This window comes from Poecilia reticulata, linkage group LG2, assembly GCF_000633615.1.
Source record: "Poecilia reticulata strain Guanapo linkage group LG2, Guppy_female_1.0+MT, whole genome shotgun sequence".
Taxonomy (NCBI): Eukaryota; Metazoa; Chordata; class Actinopteri; order Cyprinodontiformes; family Poeciliidae; genus Poecilia; species Poecilia reticulata.
This window is the reverse complement of record NC_024332.1, coordinates 13,706,207-13,721,616: the sequence shown is the minus strand read 5'-3', so window position 1 is coordinate 13,721,616 and position 15,410 is coordinate 13,706,207. Positions and strand designations below refer to the sequence as shown.

Sequence of the window (15,410 nt, the reverse complement as noted above, 5' to 3'; positions counted from 1 at the left end):
TTACCTCTACGACTTAAAGAGATATTCACTGATCTCAGGGATGGTTGAGGTGTTGGGAAACCTACCACCGACTACAGCGATAGCGGCACTCTCCTCGTGTCAACTGTGGGTGACGACCTTGACCTCCAGAGCCTGGGGTTAAATCCTTGACTTCTGAAGCAGGTTACAGGAAACTTTCTCTACGTGAGCCCACGTGAGCTCAGGTAGAGTGTCGCAGTTGGGAGTAACGTGAACCTCTGGTTTGTGAGGATTTCCAGTGCATAATCGGTTTTGGGAAGTGAAGTAGACGTGGCCAAGAACTCCATACCCATATCGAAAGAGTCTTCATGGCAGAACGTAATTTCTGAACTTTAAAAGAAGTGACCCCAACTTTGACAGTCTAAAAATATACCGCTATAAGATTCACAACTATAACGATGTAGATTGCTACTCAACAAGACTGGGTCAAAGTCACAATCCAATAACAATAACTACAGCAAATAAAGGAGGGGAGCAGAATAAAACAGATGAAAGGACACAAGTACTGGAGGGTTTGGTCCTCCGCTGCTATAGCAAAGGTTTTTACAACCTTTCTGAGAAGTGAATGGTTTTGCTCAACAAAAACATACAAGTGGTACATTAGGCACATTTCCCAGCTCTGTATTTTCAACCAGTGACTCCATTAAAGAGGCTCTATATAATTTCACTGCGTACAAAAGAAAATCTCATCTTATATCTCATCTTATATCACCATTCAGAACACAAACAATCCAGATGAGGTCATGATGTTCAGTTCAGGGCCGATTCAGGACAGAAATTGCAAAAAAATACACTGCTCAAAAAAATAAAGGGAACACTTATACACTTAAGTGTTCCCTTTATTTTTTTGAGCATCTTATATTAGCTTTTAATCCCCAGTCTGTTAGGCGACATGCTGGATTAGAGATTAAAGACGAGATGGAGGATTTTCCAGGTGAGCATCGCATTGTAACACAATGAGTTCAGCGAGTTACAGGACAATATCAGATCTCCAAGGTCGATCAAACTTGGAAAATCTCAGAGGTTTCTACGCCTTCAAAATCAGTTTCAGTCTGGAAATACCATCAACATTTTAATCATTAGAAGATGAAGCTGCAGATGAAGAGGTTTTGTATAGCAGCGATCTGTTGCAACTCTTCATCCAGGAACAGCTCTCTGTGCAGTGAGGATAATTGATACAATGTACAAAATAGGTGGGAGGAGTTCAACACCAAGGTTCAGAGTTTTCTTTTTAAGGTATCATATGGCAGCTACCGCAAACTTATAATAAAATCCACGTTGTGCTAACTGTGTTTTCCTTCTACCTCTTTATCTCTGCGTATGGAGCCAAGTGTGCTTCTCGGTGGTTTTGTCAAGAACGTTTTGCATTTGTGGTTTCACTCTGGACGACTCAACATCCGTCAGTCTTCCAGCGTCCAGCCTGTGTGCACAATTTGGAGGTGTGCACCTGATGCACTCAGCACTTCAGAGGCTTATAAAGGCCGTTGGGAGTCAGATGTGGGTGTGATGAGGTTGTCTCCCCTGCGTGAAGCCGGCGTAGCCACTCTTCCTTCAAATTCTCTGCTAATCAAGCCACGCATGTGTGTGTGGTCTACGCATCAAAGATAAGGTGGCACTGCTGATCCCAGGATCCTGATGTGCTGCACGGAACCGTGACAGGACAATGTTTTCTGACCAAATAAAGAGTTCAGGCCCCTTGTAAGAGCTCAAAGCTATGTGGATCCTATGTTTTGTTTAATATCATAGAGAAATGGATGAATTTCACACAGTTTCTTTTAGCCTTAAAGCATTGCCCTCTGACTCATGAGCAAAAGATGCCTGGAAATTAAATATCGACCTGGATGTACGGTTTAGTTCCGACATCTGGCCAATCCCAGAGTAAAGTGACTTCGGATTGACGATTTTCTTATATTTACTAGGATTTAGGCCGATATACACACCCTCAACCTGAATGTGAGGAGTTAACTGAGAAGTGTGTCGTTTCAAATATACAGAGCCTTTTACAGCGGATGGCACCAACAGTGTCCTGCACTCGGTTATCAGTAGATGTTGCAGAAATATTGTGGTGTTAAAACAGGTTAATTTCTAGATTTTGGATTTTTGTTGTCCCATTAAGGATGCACAGCAGGGCCGGAAAAAAAAAAAAAAAAGCTTAACTCACAATTCTATCAACTGTCAGGACAAACATGCATTTGTCTTTTTTCTTCTTTTTTTTTTTTAATGGACGTGTTGTTGCAAATCTGAGTTAAGTGCTCTTCTTCACCGCCGCTAATGTACCAGTCAGACCCGACATAAAATTAACAGCTGCTGACAAATTAAATGCGTAGTTGTCACATAATGCTGAGTCGGTCTACATATTTGTTGAGGATTTTTAATGAAGATTAATAGTCTTATTTACATGGACGATAAAAATGTAAAAAAAAAAGAGAGATAGAGAGAAAGAGAGAGAAAACAACCACATTAACATCGCAAATCTAATTTGAGCTGTGGCTTGCAGCCCGAGTTGAATACTAACCCACAGAAGAGTTACCACACTAAACCGATTGATTGCAGGTTTGGGGGGGGRAATGTATAACATAATTTATAAATTTCCCCTGAAAATAATTTCTCCATGAGTTGGTATTTGCTACTAAATAAAAAACACAACGTGGAAACTATTCATCCGTTTGAGATTTCACCGTCAAATCAGTTTCCTCTGATGCAGAGCAACAGCAGAGCGATCATTTACGCCATGTTTTGAAAGGTTTTAGATACTAAAAAGCAAGGGGACAAGTGGAGAATTAAAATGTACTCCAAAAAAATAAAAATGGCGAGACAAATTTGATCTTTCTGTGCATGTGAGGATTCTTTGCTGATAAGAGTGTGGTCAGTGCATCAGCACAAACACGTTACTATGGAGCTGATATGCGACTGGAAGCTAGCAAATCTCAAGTTTCCCTAAAGAAAATTGAGAATTTTTTTTTTTTTTTACATTTACAATGACATTCACAGTGACATTAACAGAAAGACCGTATTGGTCGCTGCAGCATCCTGTCGGAATGCTGGGCTCCACTCAGGTAAAGCTAAATCATTAGAATCATTGTGTTCATGTTCAAGCATCAATATCGATTGGAGCCGGTCACAATAATGTAAACCTGATCGAAGGATCGAAGCTTTGCTTTTAGTTTTTTAGACACCTATATGAAAACGACACTTTTCAGGTCATAGCTGAAGCACATTCTTTTTAACTTGCAATTTTTATGAGCACTTTTTACACATTAAAAAAAAAAGATTATTTAGAAAAATGAGAGAAAGGATAAGCTGAATACTTTTTTTTTCTGAAATCCTTTTCCTCTGTTTGAGCCAGAATAATATAACGGCATAAGCCTGGAAGTACGAGCACACCGGTGCTGAAAAAAAAAAAAAAAAAGTTGGTCGGCGTTTACCATCAACGGATGGTATGTGACATACCATCTGTTGCTAAGTTACAGGAACACAGAGGCGAGTTTTCTGAATATGCAGCAGAATGCGTCAGCACCGGTTTATTGAAGACATCCTCAGCTGGCCTACATCCACGCTCGTTTCACATGAAATTAAAAAGCAAGCATTGGGAAGCTTCCATAGAGGATGAGGACAAATTATGGAAGAAAAAATAAATAAATCTTAAGAGTTCAGAATCTGGTCAAAAACCAGATTATTGTGCCATGACTCTAAGGTGGATAAATATTTAAAAAAAAACAGATATTGTGGGCATCTGTTTTGAATTTCCACACATTACAAGCAGCACAATTAGGCAGCCAGAAAACCCATTACCATTGGAATCCTGCCAACTGGGTCTGCTGGTCTGCTAGCATGTACTGAGTCAGGAATCAGTTTTATACTCACAGACATCTGAACACGATCACCCTCAAAATCCAGTTCATGGGTAAGCATTTGAATCTGTGAATTAACATGAACACATCCTTTAAAAAAAATGAAGAAATTAATCCAAAAAAATATTTTCTCTTAACCATAATAGACAAAAACTGTTTTCTATATCTTAACTCACTCATGTTTCTTTATGTGACAAATATTTAATGACTGTTCATATAAACCGAAAACAATACCAAAACCTGAATTTGCTCCAAACTTTACCACCCACTCTCCAAATTCACCCCGAAGACCAAACACGGCTCCCTCTACAGTTCAGAAACGGAAGTGCTCTAAAAGGGGAGAAAAGCTTTGATATCAACAGAAAATACAACTGAAAAAGATGCACATTATAAGGAAAAGCATGAGAAATACTGAATATTTAGTAACTACCAACAAGCAACAAGGTTCTGAGTGAACGAGGAGAGGAGATCAGATATGAAAACAGCAACACGGCGCGGAAACAACATCAAATCCAGCAGTTTGTTCCCACGTCAGCGTGTGAAGAAGACCAGCGTGGCTTCCGCTGGAAACACGAGCACAACAAGCCGCCGTCCACACAATCACACCATAAACCAGCCTGGACTTTGCTTACGTAACCAAACATTAGACCTCGAAAACAAAACAAAGAGTGAAACTCCAGGCTTTCCGCTAATTGACACATTCTTTTGCAAGTTTACAGTGCAGAAGATCCTTTGATAATTGAGAYGGCGAGATGCTTCGTTGAGTTTYTAAAAAAGGCGTTTTAACTAAATGTCCCCTGCAATAAAGACGCACTCGCTGCTTTTGTTGGKATTTGAAATAACGACGTGYTCACTTCGGACTTTGAAAAGTAGTGTCACCAAAAAAAATTAAATAAAAAAATTATACACGCGACTATTAAATGTAGCACTGCTACTGAAAAGCACCGGTGGTATATGTGAGGCCACCATCTCTGAATGGCTCACAAACCAGAACAGGTTTTTTTTTTTTTTGAGTGGCCAAGTCAAAGTCCAGATTTGAMTGTGATTGAAACGCTGTGGTGTAGCTTGAATCAGGCTGTTCATCTTAGAAAACCCTCCAATTTGGCACAACTGAAACAACAATTCTSTCCAACGAAGACCGGTCCAAAATTCCTCAGCAGTGACATAAAAGATCTTTTCACACAAATCTTGGGTGGATTTTAGTTTTTTTTTTTTCCTTCCCATTTCAAAAATGCATTTCTATTAACAAAACTTAACTCAGATATATATAAAAATAAACATAACAGGAGAAATCTGTAAACTTAACACATCCTCCAAAGTCCACGTTCTTCAGGGACGTCCTCGGATGCAAGAGACGCTGAGGCTCAAAATTCCCCTGCTCATTTAGGCATTCTTATGAAAGTGCTTAACAAATAAGAGCCGTGCTGTTAAAAGTGAATGTTTATGACGAGCTCCACAGGGCCAAAAAAAAAAAAACAAGGCCTGCAAAAGTGGCAAGCCGTTTTATAGCAAGGCGCAAACAACAAAGGGTGCAGCAGTTTGAGGGTAAGAAGAACACAATGAGCTGGAGAAAGTCAACTTTTCCACTGAGTGCATCTTCAAAAAAAAAAAAAAAAAAAAGAGCCGGGTAAATGAAACCAGCATGTGTCAGCATCCCTCTACTCGCCATGAGAAGTGCTTACTGAAACACCAGCAGGAGTACCGGGACGTTATGACATGTAGCAGAGGGACAATGACAAAAACAGAACATCCTCTGAAACCGGCCCGACTGAGCTCATTACAGAACCACATTTGTAAAACAAGAACATCTGTCATCGGTATTTACTTCCCTTCATGGCATACATCTCCAAAAGTGACATTCGACATGCAGATACTGAAAGGAAGCTTTGGGTAAGAAAGAAAAAAAAAAAAGAAAATCAAGCAGTGATCAGTCAGCTGTCACTCTGCAACTTGGCTACTATCTGTAAAAACTCTTTGAGAATGAACATCTCTTTGAAAATCAAACAAATGCAAATTTTTCTTTAAAAAAAAAATCTGACAAAAAGTAGCAAAGCTTACATGCAGTCCTCCTCTTAACCATAGTTAAAATCCAGATCACACAATTTATGCACAATTAGATATTTCTGACCACAAAGAATCCAATTCTGATTCTTGTCAAACTGTGTAATGGTTCTGTTAAGAAGAAATATGACAAATATGGATATGCAGCTCTCTGTCTGAAGTAACAATTGAGCCAAACAGAAGAGAAAGGCAGAAATTGAAGTTTTACTCTCACTACAACGCAGAAGTCATGTAATAATAAAACAAAAAATAGAGGGGAAAAAAGGACATCTARCACTAATCTGGTAGAAACTGAATAAGAAATGTCACAATGACACACAAAAATGTGTGTTTTTTAAATCACTGTTCCCAACTCAAAATAAATTGTAAAAAAATAAATAAAGGATTTGTCAATAAGGGCTGCACAGTGGCGCAGTTGGTAGAGCTGCTGCCTTGCAGCAAGAAGGTTCTGGGTTCGATTCCCGGCCCCGGTCTTTCTGGAGTTTGCATGTTCTCCCTGTGCATGCRTGGGTTTTCTCCGGGTACTCYGGTTTCCTCCCACAGTCCAAAAACATGACTGTCAGGTTAATTGGTCTGTCTAMATTGCCCCTAGGTGTGAGTGTGTGTGCATGGTTGTGTGTCTCTGTGTTGCCCTGCTACAGACTGGCAACCTGTCCAGGGTGACCCTGCCTCTCACCCAGAACGTTAGCTGGAGATGGGCACCAGCACCTCCCGACCCCACTGAGGGACAAGGGTATCAAGAAGATGGATGGAGTTGTCAATATTTAAAATTCATCCCAGTATCAAGCCAAAACATGTTTCATATTAAAAGACAAATCTCCTTCAAATAATTTTCATATTTCTGCAAAAGTGAAGTAAAAGCTTCTTCTGATCATGACCCAGCAGGCTGATTCCACTGAATCTAAAAAGCTTAAACAAACAGGCCATCAGGTGGATCTTAAAGGAGTTCGATTCAACTCTATAAAAGACAAAGGAGGTTGTTGTTTTTTTCACTCCCCTCAATGCAGAAACGTRCCTGCCTGTACAGAAATTGATCAAAACTTTTCAGCATCACAGTAATAATTAAGTGGAAAGGCGCTCAACAAGCTGTCGGTTTAGACTCCTGTGCGGTTTTTGGTTTTTTTGTTTTCTTTTCTTTTTTACGCACGACGAACCGCGCGCGTAACCCCCTCCCACTCCCCCCAAAAAAACCTCTCCAAATCTCTATCCGCACAGATCACATACCTGCTTCCACAGAAAGCTGTCCACTCCGTTTAACACCCAAGAAAGGGCCACGTGGATGGCGGAGAGAATAACTCCAGTGATGACCGCGGCGCGCATCCTGACGGGCAGCAGCGTGTAGATGACATGGATGAAGAACACGGTCCACCAAATGCCCTCCGAGGCGCTGCGGGGCCGCACCAGCAGCACGCCGATCACCTGGATCACAATCACCAGCAGGATCACGGCGTAGCACACCATCCACATGTGGTCCTGGTGGAACGCGTTCCGGTTGCACACCACCATGAGCACCAGCGTGAGGAAGATGGCCAGGGAGAACACCACCGCGTAGGTGACCGTCGGAGCTCCGGAGCAGTGGAAGGCCAGCATGACGGTGAAGACCAGCACCAGCACCCCCATCAGCATGGTCAGGCTGCTCTGGTTGAGGCGGAAGAAGTAGCGCTGGTAGAGCCGCTCCAGCTTCTCCGACTGGAACTTCTTGGACTTGAAGACGTGCATGACGCTGACGCAGCACGCCACCAGGGAGACGTTCACCTCCGGCATGACCCCGTCTTCCTCCCGCTCCCCCTTGTTGTTGTCGCTCCGCGATTTGGCTCGKCGCTCCTCCAGACCCAGCTCCACGGACTTGGGTCTCACCTCGGCTAGGTCGGCGCGCTTCGCGGACGCGGGGTTACTGTKGCCGCGGCTCTCCGGCTCCTCGCCATGGTCCTGCCAAGCCGAGCGGGACCTGAAGCTGACCCTGCTGCTGACGGTCGTGGAGGCTCGCCCTGGAGGAGGCCGGCGCTCCGGATCGACATCCTCCGCCTCCTCCTCCCCCTGCTGCTGCTGCTGCTGCCTCCAGCGGCTGTTGGTGCGGGTGAGCTTCTTGCGCGGAGATCTGGCTGAGTATGGGCACCCGTTGGCCACTGAGTCAGCCTCTCCCCAGGCTGACCTGTGCTCGGTCCCTCCCCTCAGCCCGGGCGCACCGAGTCCGGGCGGGCTGACGCTGTTTGATCTGGACATTGTGCAGGACGCAACGGATAAACAGTCACACAGGAAAAGTTTCGCTCCACTGACCGCGTGAGGAGGAGGGGGGATAAGAAAAAAAAAAAAAAAACAAAGTCAGGGGACTATTCAGTCACAAGGTTGACTCGGTTTAAATGTCTCATACAAAGTGAGCTGTTCATCTTTGAGAACGATCTAAATATATTTAATGCTGAAAAAAAAAACATTAATTTTGAAAAAAGTGGCCCAAAAAAATCCTTTGGGGTAAAAAAAAAAAARGGGGAAAAAAAAGGGAAATCAATTGAACATGACAAGTCACAGGGGGGAAGCAGCGCTTGATCCAGGTGGATTTGGCTCTACATCATCGGGGCCCCAATTAGCGCTCATCCGTGGAGAGGTTGCGCGGCAGCGCGCCTTGTAGATGGAATAAATGCATTACGCAACTCGGAAGATCCCCGGAGATCATAGCGCAGCGCCATCAGTTACACCGTGAATCCATTACGGCCGATCTGCTTCCTGTACTCCTGTGGTCGCCTCCTGCGATGAGCATCGAAACAAAACCAAAAAAAGAAAGAAAGAAAGAAAGAAAGCGAGGTCCCATGTTGGCACCTACGATCTCCATGCACCTGTGCTTTGCAAAAAAAAAAACGTTTTAGCCTTGACGGTAGCCATACGTTTGGCCAAAATGAGGCATCATCATCGTCATCATCATCATCATCATCAWCAACAACATCACGATCATCTCACAACACGGGGAGCAAAGAGGAGAGAGCTCAGCCGCTCCTCCTCGTCCTCCTCTGGCAGTCGTGGTCAACGGCACAGCGTGTGTCGCCGCGCCAGCAGCTCATCGTCAGCCCGCTAACGCCGCACAGTCAATGACCAACAGCTGTCCATCATCGCCGCTCAGATCGCTCACTGCCGAGGTGTCCGGCGGGCTGCAGGCTGTGGATCCGCAAGCCGGACAGCGGCAAGCATTTCACAGGGAGCGTCCGCGTCCTTCGGGTGCTCAGAGCGTGCTCCCGCAGCCTCCGGAGAGAGCCGTCGGTGTCCGTTCCGAGCGTGGCATCACAAACAAATCCACCCCCCCACACAACGAAGAGACAGATCCCCGCCGCCGCTGCCGCCGATTGTCACTCGATCATTCAACCAAGTGTGCTTCCTGTGGCCCGCCTTTCCGCCGCGCTTCCATTGGAAAGGGGAAGAGGGTGAGTCACTCTCCGGAGAGCTTCCATTGGATCGCGGGCCGATCAATCTCTCTCCCCCTCTCCCACCACCACGCGCCCACGATCCGGAGGCTGCGCGACCCCCACGGACGCCTTTCAATGAATTGGCGGAACTCAGCGGCCCCGCAGCTGGAACAGCTCGCACACGCAAAAACCACATATGATGGACCAACTAAGGGGTCGGATGTTTTTCCTCTTTGCTCCAATGGCTTCTGGATCTCAATAGTCAACACACTCTTAACTCCAAAAGAATAATACAAAAATATATACACACGTAGTCTCTACTGCAGTTTTATGTTTCTCAATTGTCTCCTTTTGGTGGTTGAAAACTTAAAAGGCTCACTTTTCATTCATTTGTTAATGATGTTCCTCCCTCTTCAGTTCAGTTCTTCAGTTGTTTTTAAATTGTAAATCAGTTTTCTTTTTTTTTTGTATAATAAAAAACCTACATCAAATTAGACTACTTGGCTCATTAATCGTTTTTTCAGTCGCGATTCCTGGAAGAACGGGGCCAAGGGCCAGCCACATTTAACGGGCCCCATTCCAAACGCGGTTTTACATTTCCAAATTACACATGGAAGATACACAAGAAAGCAAAAGATAAAAGCGACATCTTTCAAATTTACAACCATATATTTTTATTTGTTATACTGTTCCTAAATAGTCTTTTTTTTAATAAGGTGGTATTTATTAAAGTGTGTATTTGTTTCTTAATTTCAACAAGGTTTGTGGTTGTGTCTTAAAAAAATGTCACGTAATAATTCTTCTGTCATTTTTGTTTGGAAAGTAGCATTACAGGCCATGCTATTGTGGTAATTTATTCAAATCAAAATCAGTGGTGGCTCTTGGATGAATGGTGCCATGCAGGGGCGCACATTTCTCACAACCTTCGCTCAACTAAAAACATATGTAATCATGAGTTCAACACTTAATTTAGTCAAGTCCTGTGTTGTTCCTTACTGCAGAGGCGAGACAAATGGAAATCTCCAGATTTAGACCACTCTCAAAATAAACACGATAGAACAAACTAAAATATGTACTAAAGAGTAAAACAAAAACCGACAAGACCGATGTCACCGTCTGCTTTCATCCCATAGATTGTAGTTCCTAGAGGAAGTTGTTACTTTTCCCTGTCACTACAGTGCACTCACCGGTACAATGAATTGCCGCGACGTCAATTGCCCGCTGTACCCAGCCAGCATACCTATGTGGGCCCCAACTGGGTCTAAACTGGGCTAGAATATGGGTAACAAGTGGGATTGTCCACGGGTTCCATGATGGCCCCACATGGGTTTGCCCAGGTAATTTAAATGGGTGCCGACTGGGTTTCGAGTGGGGCCCAGATGGGTAACTTACATGAGGCCCATCTGTGACCCACTAGGGTGCTTTCAGGAATATTTCCCTGGGCCCCAAATGGGTGTAAACTGGGCTAGCATGGGTAACAAATGTGTATTTCCACATTTTCCATGAGCGCCCATATGCTGTAGCCCATATGGGTTTAACAGGCCCTGACTGGGTTTTCAGTGGGAGCCAGATGCCTTATTCCTGTAGGAACAATGGGGTGTTTCTCACCTAACCTGGAAGTGAATTACATTAATAGATATACAATCTTAATCAACAAACCAAAGTACTAAAATGCTTTAGCACAAAACTTGCATATAAGAAAAGAGATTAAATATTTATTTTTGTCAAGGCTTTTATTTAGTCATTTGAAATATTGTCAGTTTTTTAAAAACTCTTCAACTACAAGAACTTTATTAACACAGAGCAAATAATGCCACAACAAGAAATGAACTGGTAAAAAAAATAGACAACATTATTCATATGGCATATGTGAAAATAACAGAAACTAGTTTAATATAACAAATGTATAAACATAGATCTATATGTAGATATATAATTATATCTAGTTATCTATATCACTAGATATCGAGTTATGTAAATATATATTTATATCTGTAGATATAAATATATACAGTGCTGCTTGAAAGTTTGTGAACTAGTTGAGTAGTTTAGATTTTTCTTTATTTTTACCATGATTTTCTTATTTTCACATTACCAGTTTTTAAATATGAAATGTCAGGTTTATGTTCATCAATTCCATTCACTTGTTTTGAGGAAAATGTGTGAGTTGAAAGCAAACTAACTGGAAAATGGAATCAGAGCATCTGCAAAAGTAAATGAACCACAGCTGCACTGGTAAAGTCAACTAGGTAAAAGACTCAGGTGAAACACATCAGAGTGCTCAAGTAATCAGTTAGACAGACAAATCAAATGAGACATCCTTGGGAAAAGTTTTGGGCCACACTGGTTGAAAGGGAGAGGACCAAAGTGATTTGGTTGGTTGTGTCAAGGCATAAAGAAGAGATCGACAACGCTGAGAGGAAAGGAGACATCTGAGGATATCAGCAAGGTGGTGACAGCCCATCAGTCTGGGGAAAGCTACAGGATCATCACCAAAAGATTCCAGCTTCATCCATCCACTGTAAGACAAATCATTTACAAATGGAGGGCACTAGGCATCACCGCAACCCTGYCCAGAAGTGGACAGCCACCAAAACTTCCACAAAGAAACACCAGAAAAATAATAATGCAGGTAAAGGCCAACCCASGCATCACCTCTAGAGAGCTGCAGACCTCTCTGTCAGCATCTGGGATAAATGTACATGCATCTCCAATCAGGCAAAATATCAATAGACATGGTATTCATGGGAGAGCTTCTAGAAAGAAGCCTCTACTCTCAAGAAAGAACAAAGTTGCCCGTTTAAGCTTTGCCAGAGAGCACTTTGACAAACCAGAGGCTTTCTGGAAGTCCATTCTCTGGATGGATGAGTCCAAAATTGAATTATGAATTATTTGGCCTCAATCAAAAGTGCCATGTTTGGAGAAAAGTCAACATTGCATTTACAGAAAAGTACCTCCTCCCTACAGTGAAGCATGGTGGTGGAAGTGTGAAAATCTGGGCCTGCTTTTCTGCCTCCTGACCTGGACGACTCCATATGATCCAGGGAACCATCAATTCCCAGGACTATCAACAAATTCTTGACCAGAATCTCCTGCCATCAGGCAGGGAGTTGAAGCTGGGACGGAAATGGATTATGCAACAAGACAATGATCCAAAGCATTCCAGCAAAAGGAATGGCTTAAGAGAAAGAAGATTTGCACTCTGGATATGCCCAGTCAATGTACAATGTAACATTAATGAGATTTGCATCTTCCCCTTCACAGGGCAGACATGCTTGCAGACATCTGCCAAAGTCAAAGCACTCTTGAGTCATTATTATTATGTACATATTAGAGGTGTGCCGATCGATCGGCCACCGATCACAATCGGTGGATTTCCGTGAAAAAGTGTATGATTGGTGATCGCCGATCACGGTCACTTGTTGCGGATCACATGTATCTCATTTGCAGCCTGCGTGTGCAGCTGATCTACTCTTTCTGTGACACGGCGCAAGGGCGCAACAACAAATCCTGTCGTATGGAACTATAACGCTCTGAGTGAATGGGGATGTTTGCGTGTTGGGTTGGAAAATTACCTTGTCAAATGCACCAACATAATGAATCTAATATGGCATTTAAAAACTTGGGAGTTTGGCTACATCGAGGCCCAATGTAGAAACAAAAGGACATCTGGAGTGGTCAGATAGAAGTTAAAGCAGCGAACAACTAGTGACATTCACCCAGATTAGCATCACGGCCAGAAAGCTCAACAAATACACCGAAAAATGATTTTGGTCGTTGCGCCAACGGTGTAAGATGCTGGTTCTGCTCTCGTTCTTGAACCGCCACTACTGGCAATAATATTTCGCAGACGTAGCGCTGCTCAACCTCCACCCAGCAGTGAACTCTCACACCGAAAGTCTGCTTAAAGCTGCAGCATGTAACTTAAACAAAAATATTTTACATATGTATTAAAACTTTTGCTGTCCTAAAATAAGATAATCTCTGAAAATAATCGATCTCCTCAACCTCCTCCCTATTTCTGCAGAATTACTCAGCTCAGTCAGAAACAGCCAATCAGAACCAGTATTAATCATCTAGCCAATCAGAGCCAGTATTAATCAGCTAGCCAATCAGAACCAGTATTAATCAGCTAGCCAGGCTATCAGGAAGTTATGATTTAGTAACTTAGGATTGTTTATCGTACAGCTCATTTTACTGCATCATCTATAGATCCTCCTCCAATTTCTGCAACCACGGCAACCTTAAGTATAATGACAATTACAAGACAACATTTTAAAATTGATTTGTTATTGCTTCACACATAGCTTATATACTTACTTTTATACATGGACAAAATATTAATGGTTAATATATGTATCAATTTAAGTCACAATAAATTTTGAAGGATTAGGAGGAAAAAGTAAAGCWAAGAGAACCAAATGGGTAAAATAACAGAGCAGCTCAAATGACAACTAGGGAGACAGAAGATCTAGAGTTGTGTGTTACAGAAGTCCCTGTTCCACATTACCTTCTAGTCACTTTTCTGGAATATCATCTGTTTGAAGATCGGATGTTGCTTCTGCCTTTGCAAGCCTTTGTCGCGCTTCTCCATAGTACTCTTTAGAAAATAATTTTTAAAAAGTATTAAAACACTGGTAAATCTCACGCTCCCATTTTCATTGACCAAACAAATGGCTAGTTGAGACCTAAACACCAGACTTAATGCTTGTCATGCAGTTTGTTTTTTTCAGTCAAACTATGACAGAATAAAACGCTTTAAAATATCACTTGCACAATAAAACAAACATGATTTTAAAATATTTACTACAATGCCTATTTGAAAATGATGAGACCCAGAACAGTTTGAAACGCTCTGCATTCAAATATTCTTACCTTAACGATGGCAGATGACTTATTGTGTGTGTGTTTTAAAAATATATATTAAAAAAAAAATCACCTAAAAGAAAAGCAAAAAAAAAAAAAAAAAAAAGAAACAAGTAATTAGGTCTCTTTTGGGGTACTCCGGTCATCCGAACCATTACGAACAACACGTTTTAAATAGCGATTTAAAAATCTCCCTAAAATTTGATACAATATAGACAAAACAGACAGAAGTGTACTTACAGATTCTTAAGTAGAAGGCCAGCCAACCTGGCTGGCTCAATATATATTTTTAAAGAAGTATAGAATTTAAAAGAAAAAATCTCAATAGCCAAGTGTCAATTTTCTCATTTTGATGGAGAATATTAGCAGCGATTAGCCAGATTTACCAAGCTAGCTCTGATAAATGCTCACATATGGGAGCCGTCTGTGATACGGAAGGAGGAAATATAGAGATGTGAGAGCTTTAAATTTGTTTTATTTTTCTGTTTAAAGACTGACTGAATGGTCTATTTGTTTAATTTCTTACATCTTCAGATTATTTCACATAACGTTTCATATTATAAATAACTAACAGTTGTTTTAATCAATATTAAGGAATTATTTACTTAAACAAGTTTCTATATCTTGCTCAAAAGTTTCTTATTAATCAGTTTTGTCTTATTTTAAGTGTGCTAAGATATGTTCACTAGAAACTGGACAAAAGGAATACTTGGTACAATTTTGCCTTCAAATGATAGAAATTCATTCAACTTTACTGATCCCAAAGGGAAATTAAATGTTGCTATAACTCATATAGATTTGATTAATGATAACATTACCCAAACTACGAATTTCAGTAGTTAAATTCAAACTAATCAAACTCAATTTCGTAGAAAATAATCCTAAATAATAACTAATTAAAATGGATTTTAAACACAGAAATAGTCTAATTATGGTAAGGCTGAACAATATTACAATATCATGAAATAAGTGTCTTATATCAGTCTGTATTAATACTTTTTTATTAGTTTTTCTGTTTTAAATATTTGAAATACTTAACAGTTTTATCCATAGTTTTCACACCACAATGTTTTTTAATTGTTTTTTTTCTAAGCAATTACACTGCAGTGACCACTAAGCATTAAAGGGTTAAGTTTTTTTGCAGTTTCTAAGTCACACTTCTTTAACAAGCGAAGAAGCCAACATGAAATGGGAACGTTTTCAATGATTGCTGTCCCATGCA

The 15,410-nt window shown here is 41.5% G+C and overlaps 1 protein-coding gene and 1 long non-coding RNA gene across 3 annotated transcripts in view; both read right to left on the bottom strand.

Annotated features, from left to right (window-relative positions):
• Positions 1-9,270, bottom strand: part of adcy5 (adenylate cyclase 5) — an 86,548-nt gene extending 77,278 nt beyond the window's left edge. For both annotated transcript variants that reach the window (XM_008432387.2, XM_008432394.2), the window contains exon 1: positions 7,155-9,270. In XM_008432387.2, the coding sequence (XP_008430609.1) occupies positions 7,155-8,153 (999 nt within the window). In that variant the 5' untranslated portion in view covers positions 8,154-9,270. The remainder of the gene's footprint in view (positions 1-7,154) is intronic.
• Positions 9,271-11,411: 2,141 nt separating this feature from the next.
• On the bottom strand, positions 11,412-14,821 carry LOC108166079 (uncharacterized). Its single transcript, XR_001776369.1, has 2 exons — positions 14,198-14,821; positions 11,412-13,922 (listed from the first exon to the last, which is right to left on the bottom strand). It is a non-coding gene; the product is annotated as an uncharacterized LOC108166079 (long non-coding RNA).
• Between the last annotated feature and the right edge of the window lie 589 nt (positions 14,822-15,410).